Raw genomic sequence first — 16,413 nt, 5'->3', positions numbered from 1 at the left:
GGGATGTGCTCTAGTAACCCTTATATTGTTTTATTCCATAAGCTACAATAACAGTCGTACCAGCGTCTTTTCTCTATTCCTTTGGGGGTGCGCATTGAAACAACAAGTAGTTTTGCTGATTTTAGTGTTTGGTGAATACAATTAAATTGAATTTATGTACTCACCTAAAACTTTAGTCCTCATTATTTAACATCGTCTTTCTTTAACATTTTTTTTGTAATATAATAAATGTGTAATTTTTTAAAACACTATTATTACCAAATCTCGTCTCAAATAAATGTCGTGTTCCATGTTCAATATGTTTGTCAGAAAATTTAAAAAAAAGTAAGCATGTACAAAAATTATTATTTATGTCATTGAAGAAGAAGATAATACGAATAAATCTAAGCGAAACATGAAAGAGAATAAGACACAGAAAAATAAAAAAAAGATAAGGGCGTCTTAAACCACTAGACCACTGGTACATATTTATTAAACGTCTTATTTGTCGATATCATATTTCAAATTCAGAATTAACAAAATCATTTTGCAACAAATTAACCCATATTTTTAGCATCTACCGTTTTTATATGATTATAAAGTTTCTAATGAAATTGGTTTGTAACCTTGATAGTGTCTCATATAAATATATCCGATTTTATTTTAATGGGTTACCTTGGGTACGATTCTTAGTTGTGCCCGTTATCTTTTTATTTTTCTGTGTCTTGTTCTATTTCAAGTTTATTTTAGATTTATAAGTATTATCGTATTATTCAATGATATATTACATTGATGGGTACAACCATTAAAATAAGATAAAATAAAAGTTATAAATTATTATTTTTTTGGTTCGAACAAATAATGTCATTCTCTTACAATTTTTTGAATAAAATTATATGTAGTATAACAACAAAATACTTGACTTTACCTAAAATACCAAATTTACTAGAAACTTAAAAGTGTTTCTTACTTGCCACATTTCTGTTCATTTTGTGAGACAATAACAACTCTATATGTATCGTAACGTCATTGGATGATAATATTATTTTGCTTTCTTACTACTTAGTGGCCACATTTCTGTTCATTTTGTGAGACAATAACAACTCTATATGTATCGTAAAGTCATTGGATGATAATATTATTTTGCTTTCTTACTACTTAGTGGCCACATTTCTGTTCATTTTGTGAGACAATAACAACTCTATATGTATCGTAAAGTCATTGGATGATAATATTATTTTGCTTTCTTACTACTTAGTGGCATGGATATTGTTAGTAAACACTCTAAAATTATCCTCTCTATTTTTATCCTTTGATAATAAAATTATTACTTTTAGTAAAAATGATGGTTACAGAACTGTTAATACTGACATCAACCTCTGCTATGTCAGCTGGTAAATAAATACATATACCTACGCAGATAGTATCTGTAAAACTTGAATGTGTAACATCGCCAATGATATTAATCTTTTTCTTGCTCGTTATACACAAAGTATGCAGTGTCCATTCCTTTGTTCAACAGCTTATTTAGCATTGTCGAGTATTGCACGACTTTCCTCGGGGGAATAAATTGAGACGAAAAAACACATGCAGCGGGATACGGAGCCATATCGACGAAAAAATCTCTCTCGATTAAATTCTCTTTACATAGAAAATACTTAGCAGGTACCAACTTGTGTACCTACGTGATATTACCACCAAGCTAGTTTTATATATACTAACAAGAGAATGAATATTAACACTTACTTTATGCGTCCTGAGCGAAAATGATTTTTTTGTTACCACGAAACCCCGTGAAAAGATTGTCTTTGCTCAAAGAATTTTCATTCACGTGTGAGAAAATTAATTAGATATATTGACGGTCTCTGTGGTTGACGGGTACAGCACTCAACTACCAATTCGTAAGTTGCGGGTTCAAATACCAGCGTGCGCAAGTCAATTTTATTTGATTAATTTGTGTTATTTCCAATGGTAAGGCCACCATTCAGAATTTGAAAATTTGCTTGAAATGGCTTTAGCCGTATTTAGAAACCAGATCTGAATTGCCAGGTACTTCCTATCTGCTTCTTCTTTATCTTCTTCCTCCCTGTAATAACATCCAGCCTCACAATATACCCCAATTTGGAATACCGTAGTCTCACTGGCTCCAAACGGTTGGGAGCAGTTGGGAATCTTGTGCGTTATTAAAAAAAAAAGTTTTATTACACTAAGGTATTCGATATATAGATGTCATAATAATAGTACGGTATACGAGTAGAATGTTTGCACCGTGTTTGGTGGTAAATTCTCTCAGTAATGCCCTGTCGAATGAGCACTATCAAATTGGAATTAGCTGTTGTAGTGACCAGTTCTGAATAGGCATGATTTAACTATCCAATTTCTCATCTCCTTTCCTTTTCGCACTCCTCTCATCCTCATATCTCACCTCAAATTAGTAATGCTGCAGTGCCTAGGTCTTTTGTGTTCGTGGTGTAAGTACTGATCGATAATCACCTACAAAATGGCACCCCTCGTTTTTGATTCATTGATTTTTCTTGATAAGGAAAACCGAAAATATATTTTTTGCCAAGATTAAGTTTTTTTGTTAGGTAGATTATTCTAAAATGATCATGTTTTATATTAACAAGAACAATGTTTCTGAACCACATTATAATATTATTAGCAAGTCAATGTTTATATGCAAAGGTCCTTCGTTTGTCCAAGTCCTCCTGTTAGCTTGTTTAAGCCGTGGTGAGATACTGCATCGGTCCATGATCTTATCGCCAGCGCAATCTGTGGCCGGCACTTATAAATAAAATAAAGTTATCGCAATGTTCCTGGACTATCTTATGAAATCTGCACCACGTGACCATTGTCTCATTAAAACGTTCCCCATTCACGAATCTGGAATAAACCGACGACCCCGGAGATTCTGGTCGTTAAAGAATAAGTGAATAGGGACGAGTGGAGCACAGTGCACTGTACAATGCAAATATAGAAATAACAATCATTAAAATACCTTTACAAAATTATATCTATTTTTTTTTAATTGAAGTCTTTTTAGAAGTAAATTGAAATAAACCTTTAATTTTTTTACTTTAATTCTTATTATTAAAAATTCTAGTTCAATTTAGTATGCGTTATTTATTGTGATTTATAAAATAATTAGATAAGATGTCCACATTCCAATTCATAAAAATGTCATCACAACGTTTTTTATACGTCAATAAAAAGAAGGAAGGAGCTTTCATAATAAAAATGGAATAGTTTTTTTGTTAGGTAGATTATTCTAAAATGATCATGTTTTATATTAACAAGAACAATGTTTCTGAACCACATTATAATATTATTAGCAAGTCAATGTTTATATGCAAAGGTCCTTCGTTTGTCCAAGTCCTCCTGTTAGCTTGTTTAAGCCGTGGTGAGATACTGCATCGGTCCATGATCTTATCGCCAGCGCAATCTGTGGCCGGCACTTATAAATAAAATAAAGTTATCGCAATGTTCCTGGACTATCTTATGAAATCTGCACCACGTGACCATTGTCTCATTAAAACGTTCCCCATTCACGAATCTGGAATAAACCGACGACCCCGGAGATTCTGGTCGTTAAAGAATAAGTGAATAGGGACGAGTGGAGCACAGTGCACTGTACAATGCAAATATAGAAATAACAATCATTAAAATACCTTTACAAAATTATATCTATTTTTTTTTAATTGAAGTCTTTTTAGAAGTAAATTGAAATAAACCTTTAATTTTTTTACTTTAATTCTTATTATTAAAAATTCTAGTTCAATTTAGTATGCGTTATTTATTGTGATTTATAAAATAATTAGATAAGATGTCCACATTCCAATTCATAAAAATGTCATCACAACGTTTTTTATACGTCAATAAAAAGAAGGAAGGAGCTTTCATAATAAAAATGGAATATTTTTACATACACGATCGTATAGAATTTTAAATCGGTCTCGTTTCTTTTTATTCCGCCGCCCCAGATGAGAGCCAAAGTTAGTCCCCGGTGGCAAATTGGAAAATATCCCTCAGCCATGAAGATTGTTGGCGACATTATCGTAAAAAGGACATATCTGGTTACAAGTATAAAAACGAACAACTTCCCCTCCTCACTTCTTTAATCTGCATTTCGTGAATCTGGTAATCGCATTTGATATGCATATCATATGAATATTCTCGCAGCCTCTTGCTCCGGGAGCACGGACATACCTAGCGGATGGAATTTACCGCTGTGACTGTGGGTGTGAGAGAAGCCACCCTGGCGTACCCACAAACAAGATGATATTACGGGGCCACCCTTAAGTGGCATAAATTAAATTGCTTTTTTCACGATAAACCTGAAATATTAAGACAAGTGTAAAAATTTCATTATCTTTTCACGCAATCCCGCAAAAGCTCTTTGCCTCCCGAGTGCAATAAGATGCAGTATTTTTTAATTTTATGTTACCTTTATGGCAGTAAAAATGTTGTTATAATTAGTTTGTTTTTTATTTTGTTTCGCTAATAGAGAAAGTGTGTCGTTACCGTTTGATGGGATGACTTTTTAATATTTGTTGGGTCAAAAAATGTGATGAAACAGGTAAGGCTTTTAATTAATTTTTGCCACTTTGTCGGCCTTAATAAATTAACTAGAACAAGCTCATTTGAAAACACAAATGCAGTTAATGAATTTTTATGAGAAAACTGTTTTTTATGTATTTATAACCTTGAGCAGTAAAAGAGTTGTGGCTTGATATTCCCGGAATAATTTTCAAAACAAGAGATCTTACTTTTTTAATTCCAACTTTTTAGATAAAAACTTCTTCATTTCTCTCAGAACATCTGCAGCATTTTTCGGCAGCATCCCTAAGTAAGCGGAAGCATAAAGCTTCGGCAAGCGCCGAGTATTGTGTTAAATATAAAATGAATCCAGCAAACCGCCGAGGTACCATTTAACTTTACTGTTATAGTTTTCATTTTTAAACCGAAAAATTGTAATACTCACCGCTCTTTTATATTATTATTCTCTTAGTTTCGTATGCAGGGTGATGACGCCAATTTCAACCGGAAGCTGCGGAGGCTCTACACCAGAGGCTCGCAAACTGTTTTGATGATGTACGAATTAATCAAAATTCCACTCGCTTTTCACCAAAATAATCTTGCACATCGGATACCAACAATCCTTCTCGCGTTCAACAAATACTTTATGAAAAAATCATCATTGACAGAAAATTAGTAGTTTTTCGGTTTCCACTCTTAAATTATACCATCATCAGCTATAAATTTATTGCTTAAATCATCAGCCTAATCGTGAACCCATTGATACGATCCATACACTTTTGGTCAAATGCAGGTACCATTTCTCTTCACTCTGAATGATTTTTTTTGGTTTGTCTGTGGCAACTGAAATTCTTCACTTCGGAAAAACTTGGAAAATTCTCAAAGATTTTTCCAAAAAGCGTAAGATAAGGTTCGATACCAAGCTTTTCTGGAATGGTGAAGCATTTAACTCGGTTTCAAAATGCCTTTATAGGTATCTGTAGCAGTTATCTGCAGCAGGATATGTATTAGTATATAATTTTTCATGGCAGGTTCTTAGACGCTTCTATTTTAGGAATTCTTGGGAAATTTAACATTTTGCATTAAATTATACCCACTTTGACCACAGTTTGTGCACCCTTATTTCAGTCTCAAGCTGAGAATAATACTACATACTTAGAGCCAGGGCTAAGGGTGAGAGAACGGAGTAGGACGAATGATCCGCGGTTAGCTTAAGGGCAAAAATAGTATGCAAACTTTTGGAAGTAACTGCGTACAACCGGAGGGTGGAATTTATTGTTTTGGGGTAGATTTTTGTAAATCTTTTTATCCTATCAGGGAGGGGGATTAGCGAGGGAGTAACAAGACTAGCATAATCCTGAATGCAATGGAAATTTGAATGCTTTTTTAGAATTTAAAAAATATATTTTTGATTATGTCACAAGCTCTGTGTGTTAGCTCCAAATTTCTACCCTCCAACATCAAGAATTACGAAAATTATTCATTTGCTGGTGTCATTAAATCATAGAAAATAGAATAATATAACCTTAATAGCAAGTGAAGTATGTTCAGAGATAGATGTTTGTATGGCATTGATTTTCTTTATACTCGAGATGATTTATATCGATAGTTTTGAGGTAGGTCTAGAAAGTCTATAATGACATCCAAGAGTACCTTATATTGCTCAGTTTTATTTTTTTTAAAGTTTTTTTCCCATGAAAAAAAAAATTATAAAATATTTGAAGCATCCCTGTCGACTATCTTGTTAAACATCGGAGTAGGCAAATGATACCACACCCTCTCCCGAATCTGCTCAGCGGTGAAATAAGGAGATTACTACATTATTATGCCTCTGCAACAATATGATTCGGGATTCCCCGGATTTAAAACGAATTTCTCCCGTTTGTCTTATAGCACGTTTATTTATTCACCATTACTTTTTTGCAACCAGAAATAATGACACTGAGCTTATTTTGCAGGATGAAATGATAAGCGTATTTTCCGAGATATAACATCACAAATATTTTAAACGTTTCTTATCATGATTTTAATCAAAAACTTTAATTGATTAATTAATTAGGTGCTTTTAGTTGTTTCTTCAATGAAATTTAACAGATTTTTTCAATTTAATCCTTTTCCTATGAGATTTCGGTAGATTCATAAAGCTTCCAATATAACTACTGGCCACATGTTATTTGATCAAAATTTAATCACTCATCTTTGAAACAATCCATACAGTTAGATTTCGTTTACTTCTCTCCGTTTCATCTCCAATAATCGCCGAAGTAATTCGGAATGTTCACATGTACTAAGCCAAGAAAACAAATTACTCCCGCAAGGAGATCAAACTACCAACTCAAGTGGAAAAACACGGGTACTAACCTCCTTTCATCCCGTCAGTTAAATTACAGATATTTTAATTCGTCGATCTCAAGATAAACATTTTCTCCCTGCCTGCGTAGCGAATTGATAATTGAAAGAAAATAATATCCTTTGTGAAAACCTTTAAGGTTGCCAAGATTTACCTAAACACTTGAACGATTCTACTCGAGAAATTTCCGATTCTAATAAGCATCTAAAAAGTCTTTCACAGTTTCAGAAATGTATGGTTTTTACTGTAAATTGTGTCTGTTGTCTTAAAACTCTAATCCATGTGATCCAGTTATTTTATAGTAAAATATATGCAAATTGATTTTTGTCGTAGTATTATCACGTACACATATAATACATACTTAAATAATTATTTTGTTGCTCATATTTTCCGTTACAGCTTACTGAAGATAATAAATTTCTAAGATGTTCCATTTTAATTCAATATAATGCAAATGCATAATACGTATGGGCTGTAAAATGGTAAAATCATCCCTTAATTGAATAAATTTTCCCCGAGTGGTTCATGCATGGAACCTGCCCCGTGTAATTATTTTACACCGAGGGGTGACTTCTTCGCCAACTTCTGTCTGATTTATCATAATATTTCTTGTTGTTTCATTCGCAACTTTTTTCTTTCTTTATGAATTTATGTTCCCCGAGGGAGGCATGAAACGTATTAAAGCGCATTTAAAATCCAAGTATGGCTAATTCCTTTCTTCGCTTTCAGACATATTTCAGCTGATAATTTACTGTTATTGCTCGGAATCTTAGCGCATTTTCTCCTAATTCAAATCTTAAAAATAAATCAAACTTAAATAAAAAACATTAATGGAAAGCTCATTTGATTTATCACATTTATTGTAATATCAACATTATTTCTACTGGCCGGAAAAGAAGCCTGGAAATTTCTTATAATGAAGATATGAATCAAACGCTTTGAGTTTGAAAAAAATAAAGATTGATGCGCTAATTCATCGTTTTACTTAATTGAACATACCTATGCACATACTATTATTTGAAAATATATATAGGTTTTTGTAAAAAAAATGTTTGTGTAGATAATATATGTATATGTTTTTAACAATATTGCAAATTGTTTATCACGTATCCTACTATGTGGATTATCAAAAAATATATCGAGCCGCGGATAATAACATATTACGATAAATTGACGAACCTTCTAATTGTGTATCGAATACTTTTAAATGGTTCGATTACTTTCAAGTATAAATTAAATTATGGTTTGAAAAAATCCCATCAATAATTCTGTCCTTGATGGCCAATGTAGGTATTTAAAAAAATGAATTTTAAGGGAGATCATTTAAACAATTCTCTATTATTATGATTGTGGTCGTCTAGCATTTTTTTACAATGAGCCTTAAGGAGCGGAAATTACATTTAGATTTGGCGGATTGAATTACTTCGTAAAGTTCAGTCAAGTATAATAATATAATAAGGGATAGCATAAAAAGGGCACAATTCTTTAATCTTGAATGGATTCTGGTTACTTTTTGGTATGGTGTCTTGCAGAATACGTTGCGGAGTGGGTATCTCGATCTAATTTGGAGAAATTTAAGTCCTGAAGAATTAGGAACCGATCGGTATCCTAATGTAATTTATATAACGCCGCAATAAGCCGTAACATTATATCATCTCGGGTCGTGTAAGAATGGCTTATAAATCGCCAATTAAGCATCTGGTGTCTTCAGGGATGCCGGAAGCACACGGCAGATCTCGGGGTTGGGGGTTGGGGGTCGGGGTACTGGGGGGAGTGGGTATCGATGGCCCGGCGCCAATAATAATAATAAGATCATAGGAAGGTAAACTTTTACCACTTATCCTTTCTGAAACCCGGGCAATCTGTCGCAAATTGAGCAAGTGAATAGTGTTGAATTATTTATATATAAAAATAACCGATTAAAAAAGGTGTTCACATGGGCGAGTTGTTTTTATTGGTGTCGTTTTGTTGAAAACTTATCTCTGAGGATGACTTACAAATAATTTAGTAACACAAAAAAATTTAAAATCCAACGAATAAAATTACTTAATTTACGTTACAATTATTCATAATTAAGAAAGGAGGTTAAAATAATAACCTATGAATGTATTAGATATTTTAACTAACTACTAGGCGTAGTAATATGTGAAAGCTTTAATTCAAAAAGCTTTGTTAAACAATTTAAATTTTGGCCATATGTTTACTGACCTGGTAAAGCAGAAAATATGTTGCTTGAAGCAGTCAAAAACTGAACTCTGGCGTAATGAAATTGGCACAGATTTTTTTTTCCGAATTTCGATACTATTTCAACAATTTTTTACTCAAAACATCATATCCAACGACAACTATGGAACTTTGAAGTGAAAAACTGTTAAATGCCATAATTTTTTGTTGGGTTATAATTTCTTCATAAAATGTGTGCTTGAAATGCACGATCACTTTTATGAGTTACTCGGGACATTCGAGTAAGTACCTACAAGATTCATTCTCAATTTAACACTACAAAATTATTCAATTTAAAAAATATATTTTCTAACTCTCCATTCTGCGAGCTTTCTGATTTGGGTACCTCTGAATCATCTACCTACAATAGGGCTCATGGGATCCGCTCCCCTCAGCGCCGTTTAAATTCAAATGTCGTGAAGAAACAAAACAATACATCGGCGAGATATTGTCTTCAGATAAAAGGTCGCCGAGGCTCTATTCGTATCCGCTCGCCGCGCCTGAGATCACCGACCAGATATCTTATTGTGTATCGTGTCTCTTAATCAGCTAATAGCGAGCCATTTATACATGGACTTATTAGTACACGAATATTTTATTAATATTAAATTTAAATAAATTAATAAATATTTTTATTAAATTTACTTCGCTTTGATTTCATCACCTTAAATACCTGAAAAAAAACCCTTGACTCTGTGCAAAAACGGGCGGTCCGTTTGATAGATTCCCCAATCTTAACAAACGGACTGCAATCTTTAGAGCACAGGCGTCAGGTAGGTATGCTGTCCTTGTTCTATCGGTATTACAATGGAAGATGCTCTGAGGAACTAGCGTCATTGATCCCTTCGGCACCGGTGCGTAGTCGGGATACACGCCAAACGCGCGCCCAACATTTGTACACGGTTGACATTTGTCACATGAGAACGGGTCGCTTCTACGATTCGTTCTAAGTTCAACAGCTCGGCTGTGGAACGAACTGCCGGCCTCTGTGTTTCCTCCCTCCTACAACATGGGACTCTTCAAGACACATTTTCACTCCTTCCTCTCCACAAAAAGACCCTCCACACAGCATCCCCAAAGATGACATAGGCCCTGAGGGAAATTATTTTCTTCAGGGCCTCCTGTGTGGAGTTAATATAAAAAAAAAACTTTGTTAAGGCAAATTTGTACTTTCTAAAATTCTAACAAAATAATAGTATTATGTCTTTCGAAATAAGAATAAATTTTGTATATAAGCAATATGGCGTTTAGTCCTTTTTTAAAGTTAAATAAATATTTAGAGAGCTCATGATGGATTTGCTATTTCAATCTGAACATTCTTTGTTAAACTAAAAAAGTTGGGAAAATTCGCATTTGCCAGAGCTCACGGTTCGAAAGTTTTTGCTGTTTCAGCACAAAGATTTTCAGTTTTTATGTACAAGGTTCACATACCAATGAAAATTTCTAAAAATAAATTGACTTATTTGAAATACTTATTTCGGTTGTCATTCCATATATCTTCTCTGTAACTCCGGTTAAATGTACTCTAGAAACTTTGCTTTGAATTTAAGTTTCATCGTTTTCAAAATTGAAATGCTTATTTGATTATTCGAGAATTAAGTCCTCACTTATAACGAAATATCATGTTTTTTAAATCATATTATATCATATAGAACATTTTTTTGGAAAAATCTGATAGTATTATTACGCTAGCGTCTGGACGATCTAGGCCCTCTGATTGGTCTAATTCAAATCGTATGTTTCGGGTAAATCCCGAATAGGGGGTCTGCAGGCATAATTCGACCACTCTGCCCCTCTGGCGGTATAAAAACGAACCAAATGACTGGCGCGAATATTTAAATATGCAGCTAACAATATACGCATAGTTACGCAAAATTATTTGACCATTAACAAGCGTTTAATAAGTAGATTTCTTCAGGAAGCTTATCACTTTGTGATGGCATTATTTATTTTATTGAAACATAAATAACTTTGTTTACATCACTTAATTACATACAACCTCTACATGTTATATGAACGAAGTTCACCTCATCAGGAGTAAGTATACATTGAAGTCAAAAATTAAATATAGATTATAATTGGAAAGAAGAAGTGGAAGTAGGGGGGAGGGGTAAGAGTGGGCGTAGTTTATCAGAATTAGGAATTACAATATCGTTAGACGGGAAAGACCAGTTGAGTGGGAAAATATTTAAAAGAGGGTTTATATTTTTTTTTGCTTATTAATTATATCTGATTTTATATTGACACGTTTTTTTATTTCTAAAATTTAAATATTATTTATTTGCGATGCTTTATATCATGTGTGAAGTATTTTAAGACCTGAAAACACAAATATCATATAACCATAAAACAATATATTCATAAAACAAATAGCATTTATTAACGTTTATTCTAATAAATTGATAGTTGAAATACTAAATAAGTAGGTGTATACTTACTCCTGATGAGGTGAACTTCGTTCGTGAAACATGTAGTGGTTGTATATAATAAAGTGATGTAAACAAAGTTATTTGTGTTTGAAATAAAGTTTAATAAGATTACATTATTTTATCTTTTTCCGTTGTATATCAATGCATATCTACGCAATAAAATTTAAACATTATATTTATTGGACAATTTGCAGAGCGCAGCTTTTGTGAGATATCACCTCAGGGGCGCTATATTGTAATAATCTATTTACAATATATACTCACTCTGTGAATGACCTAATATGTACCTATTAAATGTAACTATTGTTAGTATCACTTAAACTGGGCGAAGGCCAACCAAGTACCGCCCGCAGGGCCTAGCAGGAAAAAACCCGCGGAGCGGGTTTTTAACTGCTAGTACTGAATAAGTACCGAAGACATAAAACATCAACCGTTGATATTTGAAGCCGACCGAAAAGCTTGTGACATCACTGTATACACACGGCGGTAATGCAGCACTGACATCCGAATTATAAATTGTATGAATCGTGTCTCGTATGACGTCACGAGACACCATTGCATACATTTCCCAAGTTCACTTTGAAAGATTGTAATTTTGTCATTTTTAGCGATATCGGAAAAATAATTTTTCTTTCGTTATTAAATATTTAAATAACAAAATATTATACATTACATTTGAAAAAAAGAATTAATATCAGATACGTTATAATTAAGACTTTTCCGTTTATTATATACAAATCGTATTAAAATTATTACTAAACAACCATTTAATTATTTTTAAGGACTTGATATGATGAATATTCATTTCCATCTTAGTTTTGTAGTATCACGCTAGTGTATGTTTTACCTAACCACCCCGAGTATCACATTCACTACAGGTAGCCAAGATGTTTCAGCAACGCAATTAAGGTAACAGGGGGACAACATACTCCATTCTCCAGCGACTCGTGTCAGTCCATCCCCGAGATTTCACCGATTAAAACCTCATCTGAACCTTGCTGAATTTAATTAACTTACACACTCAGAAAAATCATGACCCTTACTATCAGACAACAAAACAACGCTGTACAAATATCTCTACGACTTTTGCGTGGTGGTTACGTTTTGTTTGTATTAAATTGTCTTAGTTCTATTGAATTCTAGGGTTGAGATAACTTTCTAGTAATGGGCAAGGAATTGTTTAAAACGAGGGGATTTTAAGGGAGTTTAATGCGACTAACGGCACCCCTGAGAAGGAGAAATAATTATTGTATCAAATAAATTGCGAATTAAGTCCTTCTGAGAAACAACAAGGTAAGATTTAGTCTCAGTTCTTAGTACCTACAAAGTACACTGAACGAAATGTTTATATCTCAAGAAGATGTTAGTCGTTGAAATGAGCTTATTATAAGGATTTAATTAAATTAAAGCGCAATTATTTCGTTAATTTTTTCATCCTTTTTTCGTTATCATGTACGATTGTGCGTTTTCAAGCAGCAATTATAAATAATTGTAGCTAAATCATTTCCTTCCCTATTTTGTTGAAGTTAGATAATGAATTTTAATCATATTCATAGGCTCTGCATGAACAGTTTTCATAACGCTATTAACAATGAAATCAAATTATTGCTCTGTGATACCAATTATTCCAATGCGAAACGTAGATAATGTGCTGTCAATGTACCCTAAAACCTTAGGTGAACAATTTAATTTCCACTTAAGGACGTTGGCGGAAATTATAAGGGAGTCATCAGGAGCTCACGACTGAATGAAATCAGTTTAATTCAATTACCTGCCTCGATCTTCCGCAGCATCCCGTCATCCCGAATGCTAACATAAAGCCAAAGTGCGTTCTCCTCTTACGATATATGCAGGGAGATACGGGGAACAATGGATATAGCACGATTTAATTTGGCCCAATAGGTGTTCGTTACGGACATGCAACGTTCGGAGCGATTTTCTTTACATTGTCAGCGTAAGAAAGCAACCCTCTTAATAAGAGCCCGATGGAAATTCTGTAAACAAAGCGTTTATTACTTGTTTCAAGAGTAATTTCTTTCACAAACAGTACACTACAAAGGACCCTCAAGAAATATAGCGGCAATAAGCGATTCAATAACAATTATTATTGTTAGTTTATTTATGCCCATGGAATAGGTGAGATTGGGGGAAAAATATTTAGTTAGTATTACGGTTGGATACTATTTATGGAGTACTCTATTGTTTTTGGGAACAACTTATTTACTTCATAATAAGATTCTCTAATAATACAATTATGTATAACTAGTTATACAACTTTTATTTTCTAACGGCATAATTTTTCTAATGAAGTAAGAAATGTCATAGTACTCTTAAAACTCAAATAAGATAATAATTTTCTATGAAATAAGAGTACCTTATTTTGGGGCCAAATACTAACATTATGCACACTGTACAAACCAAAATTTCACCTTTTTAGGCTCTTATACCCTTAAATTAAATATATCTACCGTAGAGTACCATTATTTTTGCCTATAACCTAATCACAATTTTATTTTTGGATTAAAATTAAACACGTCAATTTGTCTCTTACCGAGGGACCCATCACATTTAGGAAGATAAACTCTAGCCAAATCCTCGTACCGCTTAAAATTTGCCTTTTATTTCCAAAATATAGATTAAATAACAGCATTTCCAACAGCACTTGTTTTAAATTATGTCCTATGATGAAAACTAAAAACAAATTTCTCTAAATAAACAGTGTTAATCTCAAGTGTCCTGTATATTATCTACATAGAATATAAATAAAAAGCATCACGTTCATTAGTCAAATGTATTGCACGTATCAATTTATATTAGTGATTGACCAACCGGTGGATGCAATCTGTTAGCTATAAGTTATAATAGTTTGTCTAGTGTATAGTAAGTAATAAGGTAGAACATTATTTAAATATATTATATATTTGAGGTGAATTTTCACAAAATCCGTGCTATACAATCATCCAAATATTATCGTTTAATATAACCAAACAATTAGCCATCTTCAACGATATTCCGCATATTCAAGGCTCTTCAGTCGTAATTGTGTGTGAATTGCGAACCAACATCCACTCGAGCCAATCGAGCACCATTCAGGAGTTTACGAATGTAAATACTCTTCGATGTATCAACATCTTAGTGCGCTCTCCCAACACGAGTGGCTATTATTGTTGAAAGCGATATTGGCTAGGGCTTTCAAGTAGTCTAGAGATTTTTTATTTATTTAAGGTGCACATTTATTCCCATGGTTGCTTCGTGTAGAATTGAAGAGACTCTTGGGAAGATCCGATTGCTTTAGTTCATTCTGTTCCTGTTGAGAGATGCTTTGTGTCCTGCCTATTGTTTCTCATCTTGTTTTACATTTCTGTTGTTTCAGCTGAACTCAAGATGGACGTTTTACGGGAAAGGGAAGTAAAGGACACTTTGGAGAGGCAGCTTGTTGATGAACAGAAAATGAGAGGTATGTTTTTTGTTGTCTTTCTTTATTTTGAATAACTTTCCAATACAAATTGAAAACCCTTCCATGCGCATATTACGAAACGATTAAATTACACTTTCTTCGATACTTGTTTTGTTTAACAGTTTAAGAAATTATATCAACAACTAACTTGCCTACAAATACGTTTAAGAAACGTTTATCTACATACCTAAATATAGTGGTGTACATTGTTATAATTGCCAATAGATAAGTTGTGGCTTTAAGTAGATGATTTGTAGTTGGTATTTGATGATGACGTATTTTTTGTTCGTTAAAATACATTGTTAATAACCAACGCATTGGCCATATAAATATGACAATTTAAGTCAATTTATGATTTTTTCTTTAACGACTTGTCACAAGTTTAGTAAAAGTGCAGGTAACGGTAAAATGAAGGTTAAAATAAACGGAAAAACATTTAATTAGAAAGGGTTAAATAATTACGAAATATTTTAAAATAAAAAGACGTTAATAAATTCCGTTAAAATGTAGAATGTTAATATTGGTTTCATTCACAGCAAGACAAAAATTTACATTTTTTTAATTTAACTCATTCATGTACATCACGACACAAGCAAGGGTCTCTTTCAAATGAATTACCTGTACCTAATTATTTATCGGAAAACATTTTTTTGGTTAGTTTTTCTTGATGCGTTCAAATGAAATATTTATGGACTGCTTACCACTTCCTCGTTGTATATTATTGTAGTAGAATCGTACGGTGTTACTAGTTTGATTTTGTGTGTATCCCTCAATACATCGCTAAAGATCATAACACCCGCCAAGCGTCTAGCGCCTAGCTGACTCTACTTCGAAGGGTTGTATTAACCTTTGTCTAAATGCCAGCCATATTGTCTGAGACGGCACCATTTAGTATTGTGATGACTGCTTTTTGATTGTTGATATTCTAAGTGCTATTTACCTTTGGAAATACATCGTGTTAATGTTCGGTGCTAACTGCCGATACCTATAAGTTATGGCCATATCATTCCAGTAAACGAATCAGTTTCGGTTGGTTAATTCAAATTCTCAAATGTCACGACATTTTTACATATACATAAAAATAAAACGTGAAAAATGCGGAATAAAATTTAAAAATACAATAGAATTTTGGTTACAATGTATTTTCGACCATGAATTTTTTCATGCATTTCTGAAAAATACGTTGCATTTTTTTTCCGGAAAATCAACAATACGATAAATTTTATTTAGTAAAAAAAATATTTGTAGGTAACCTACCTACCAACGTTCAACATTCTCGACATAAAAATGCGGCAGGAAATACATTTCTATCACAAGTAAAATTAAATTAATACGAATAGGTAGCAAATTTAAAAAAAAACTGTAAATTAAAACTTTAAAAAGTTATTATTAACAGTTGTTTCGGTGTTCAAGGTCTTTATTGAACTGGGCATTTTAAT

General features: G+C 33.0%; 1 protein-coding gene across 1 annotated transcript in view; it reads left to right on the top strand.

Annotated features, from left to right (window-relative positions):
* The window catches only part of dac (dachshund family transcription factor), a 288,338-nt gene that overhangs the window by 209,634 nt on the left and 62,291 nt on the right, over nucleotides 1–16,413 (top strand). Inside the window, exon 11 of the mRNA XM_089635788.1 lies at nucleotides 14,891–14,974. Coding sequence (XP_089491914.1) covers nucleotides 14,891–14,974 — 84 coding nt within the window. The remainder of the gene's footprint in view (nucleotides 1–14,890; nucleotides 14,975–16,413) is intronic.

The sequence above is a fragment of the Hesperophylax consimilis genome, chromosome 9 (assembly GCF_061612785.1).
Source record: "Hesperophylax consimilis isolate HC1 chromosome 9, BYU_Hcon_1.0, whole genome shotgun sequence".
NCBI lineage: Eukaryota > Metazoa > Arthropoda > Insecta > Trichoptera > Limnephilidae > Hesperophylax > Hesperophylax consimilis.
This window is presented reverse-complemented; position numbering and strand designations above follow the sequence as displayed.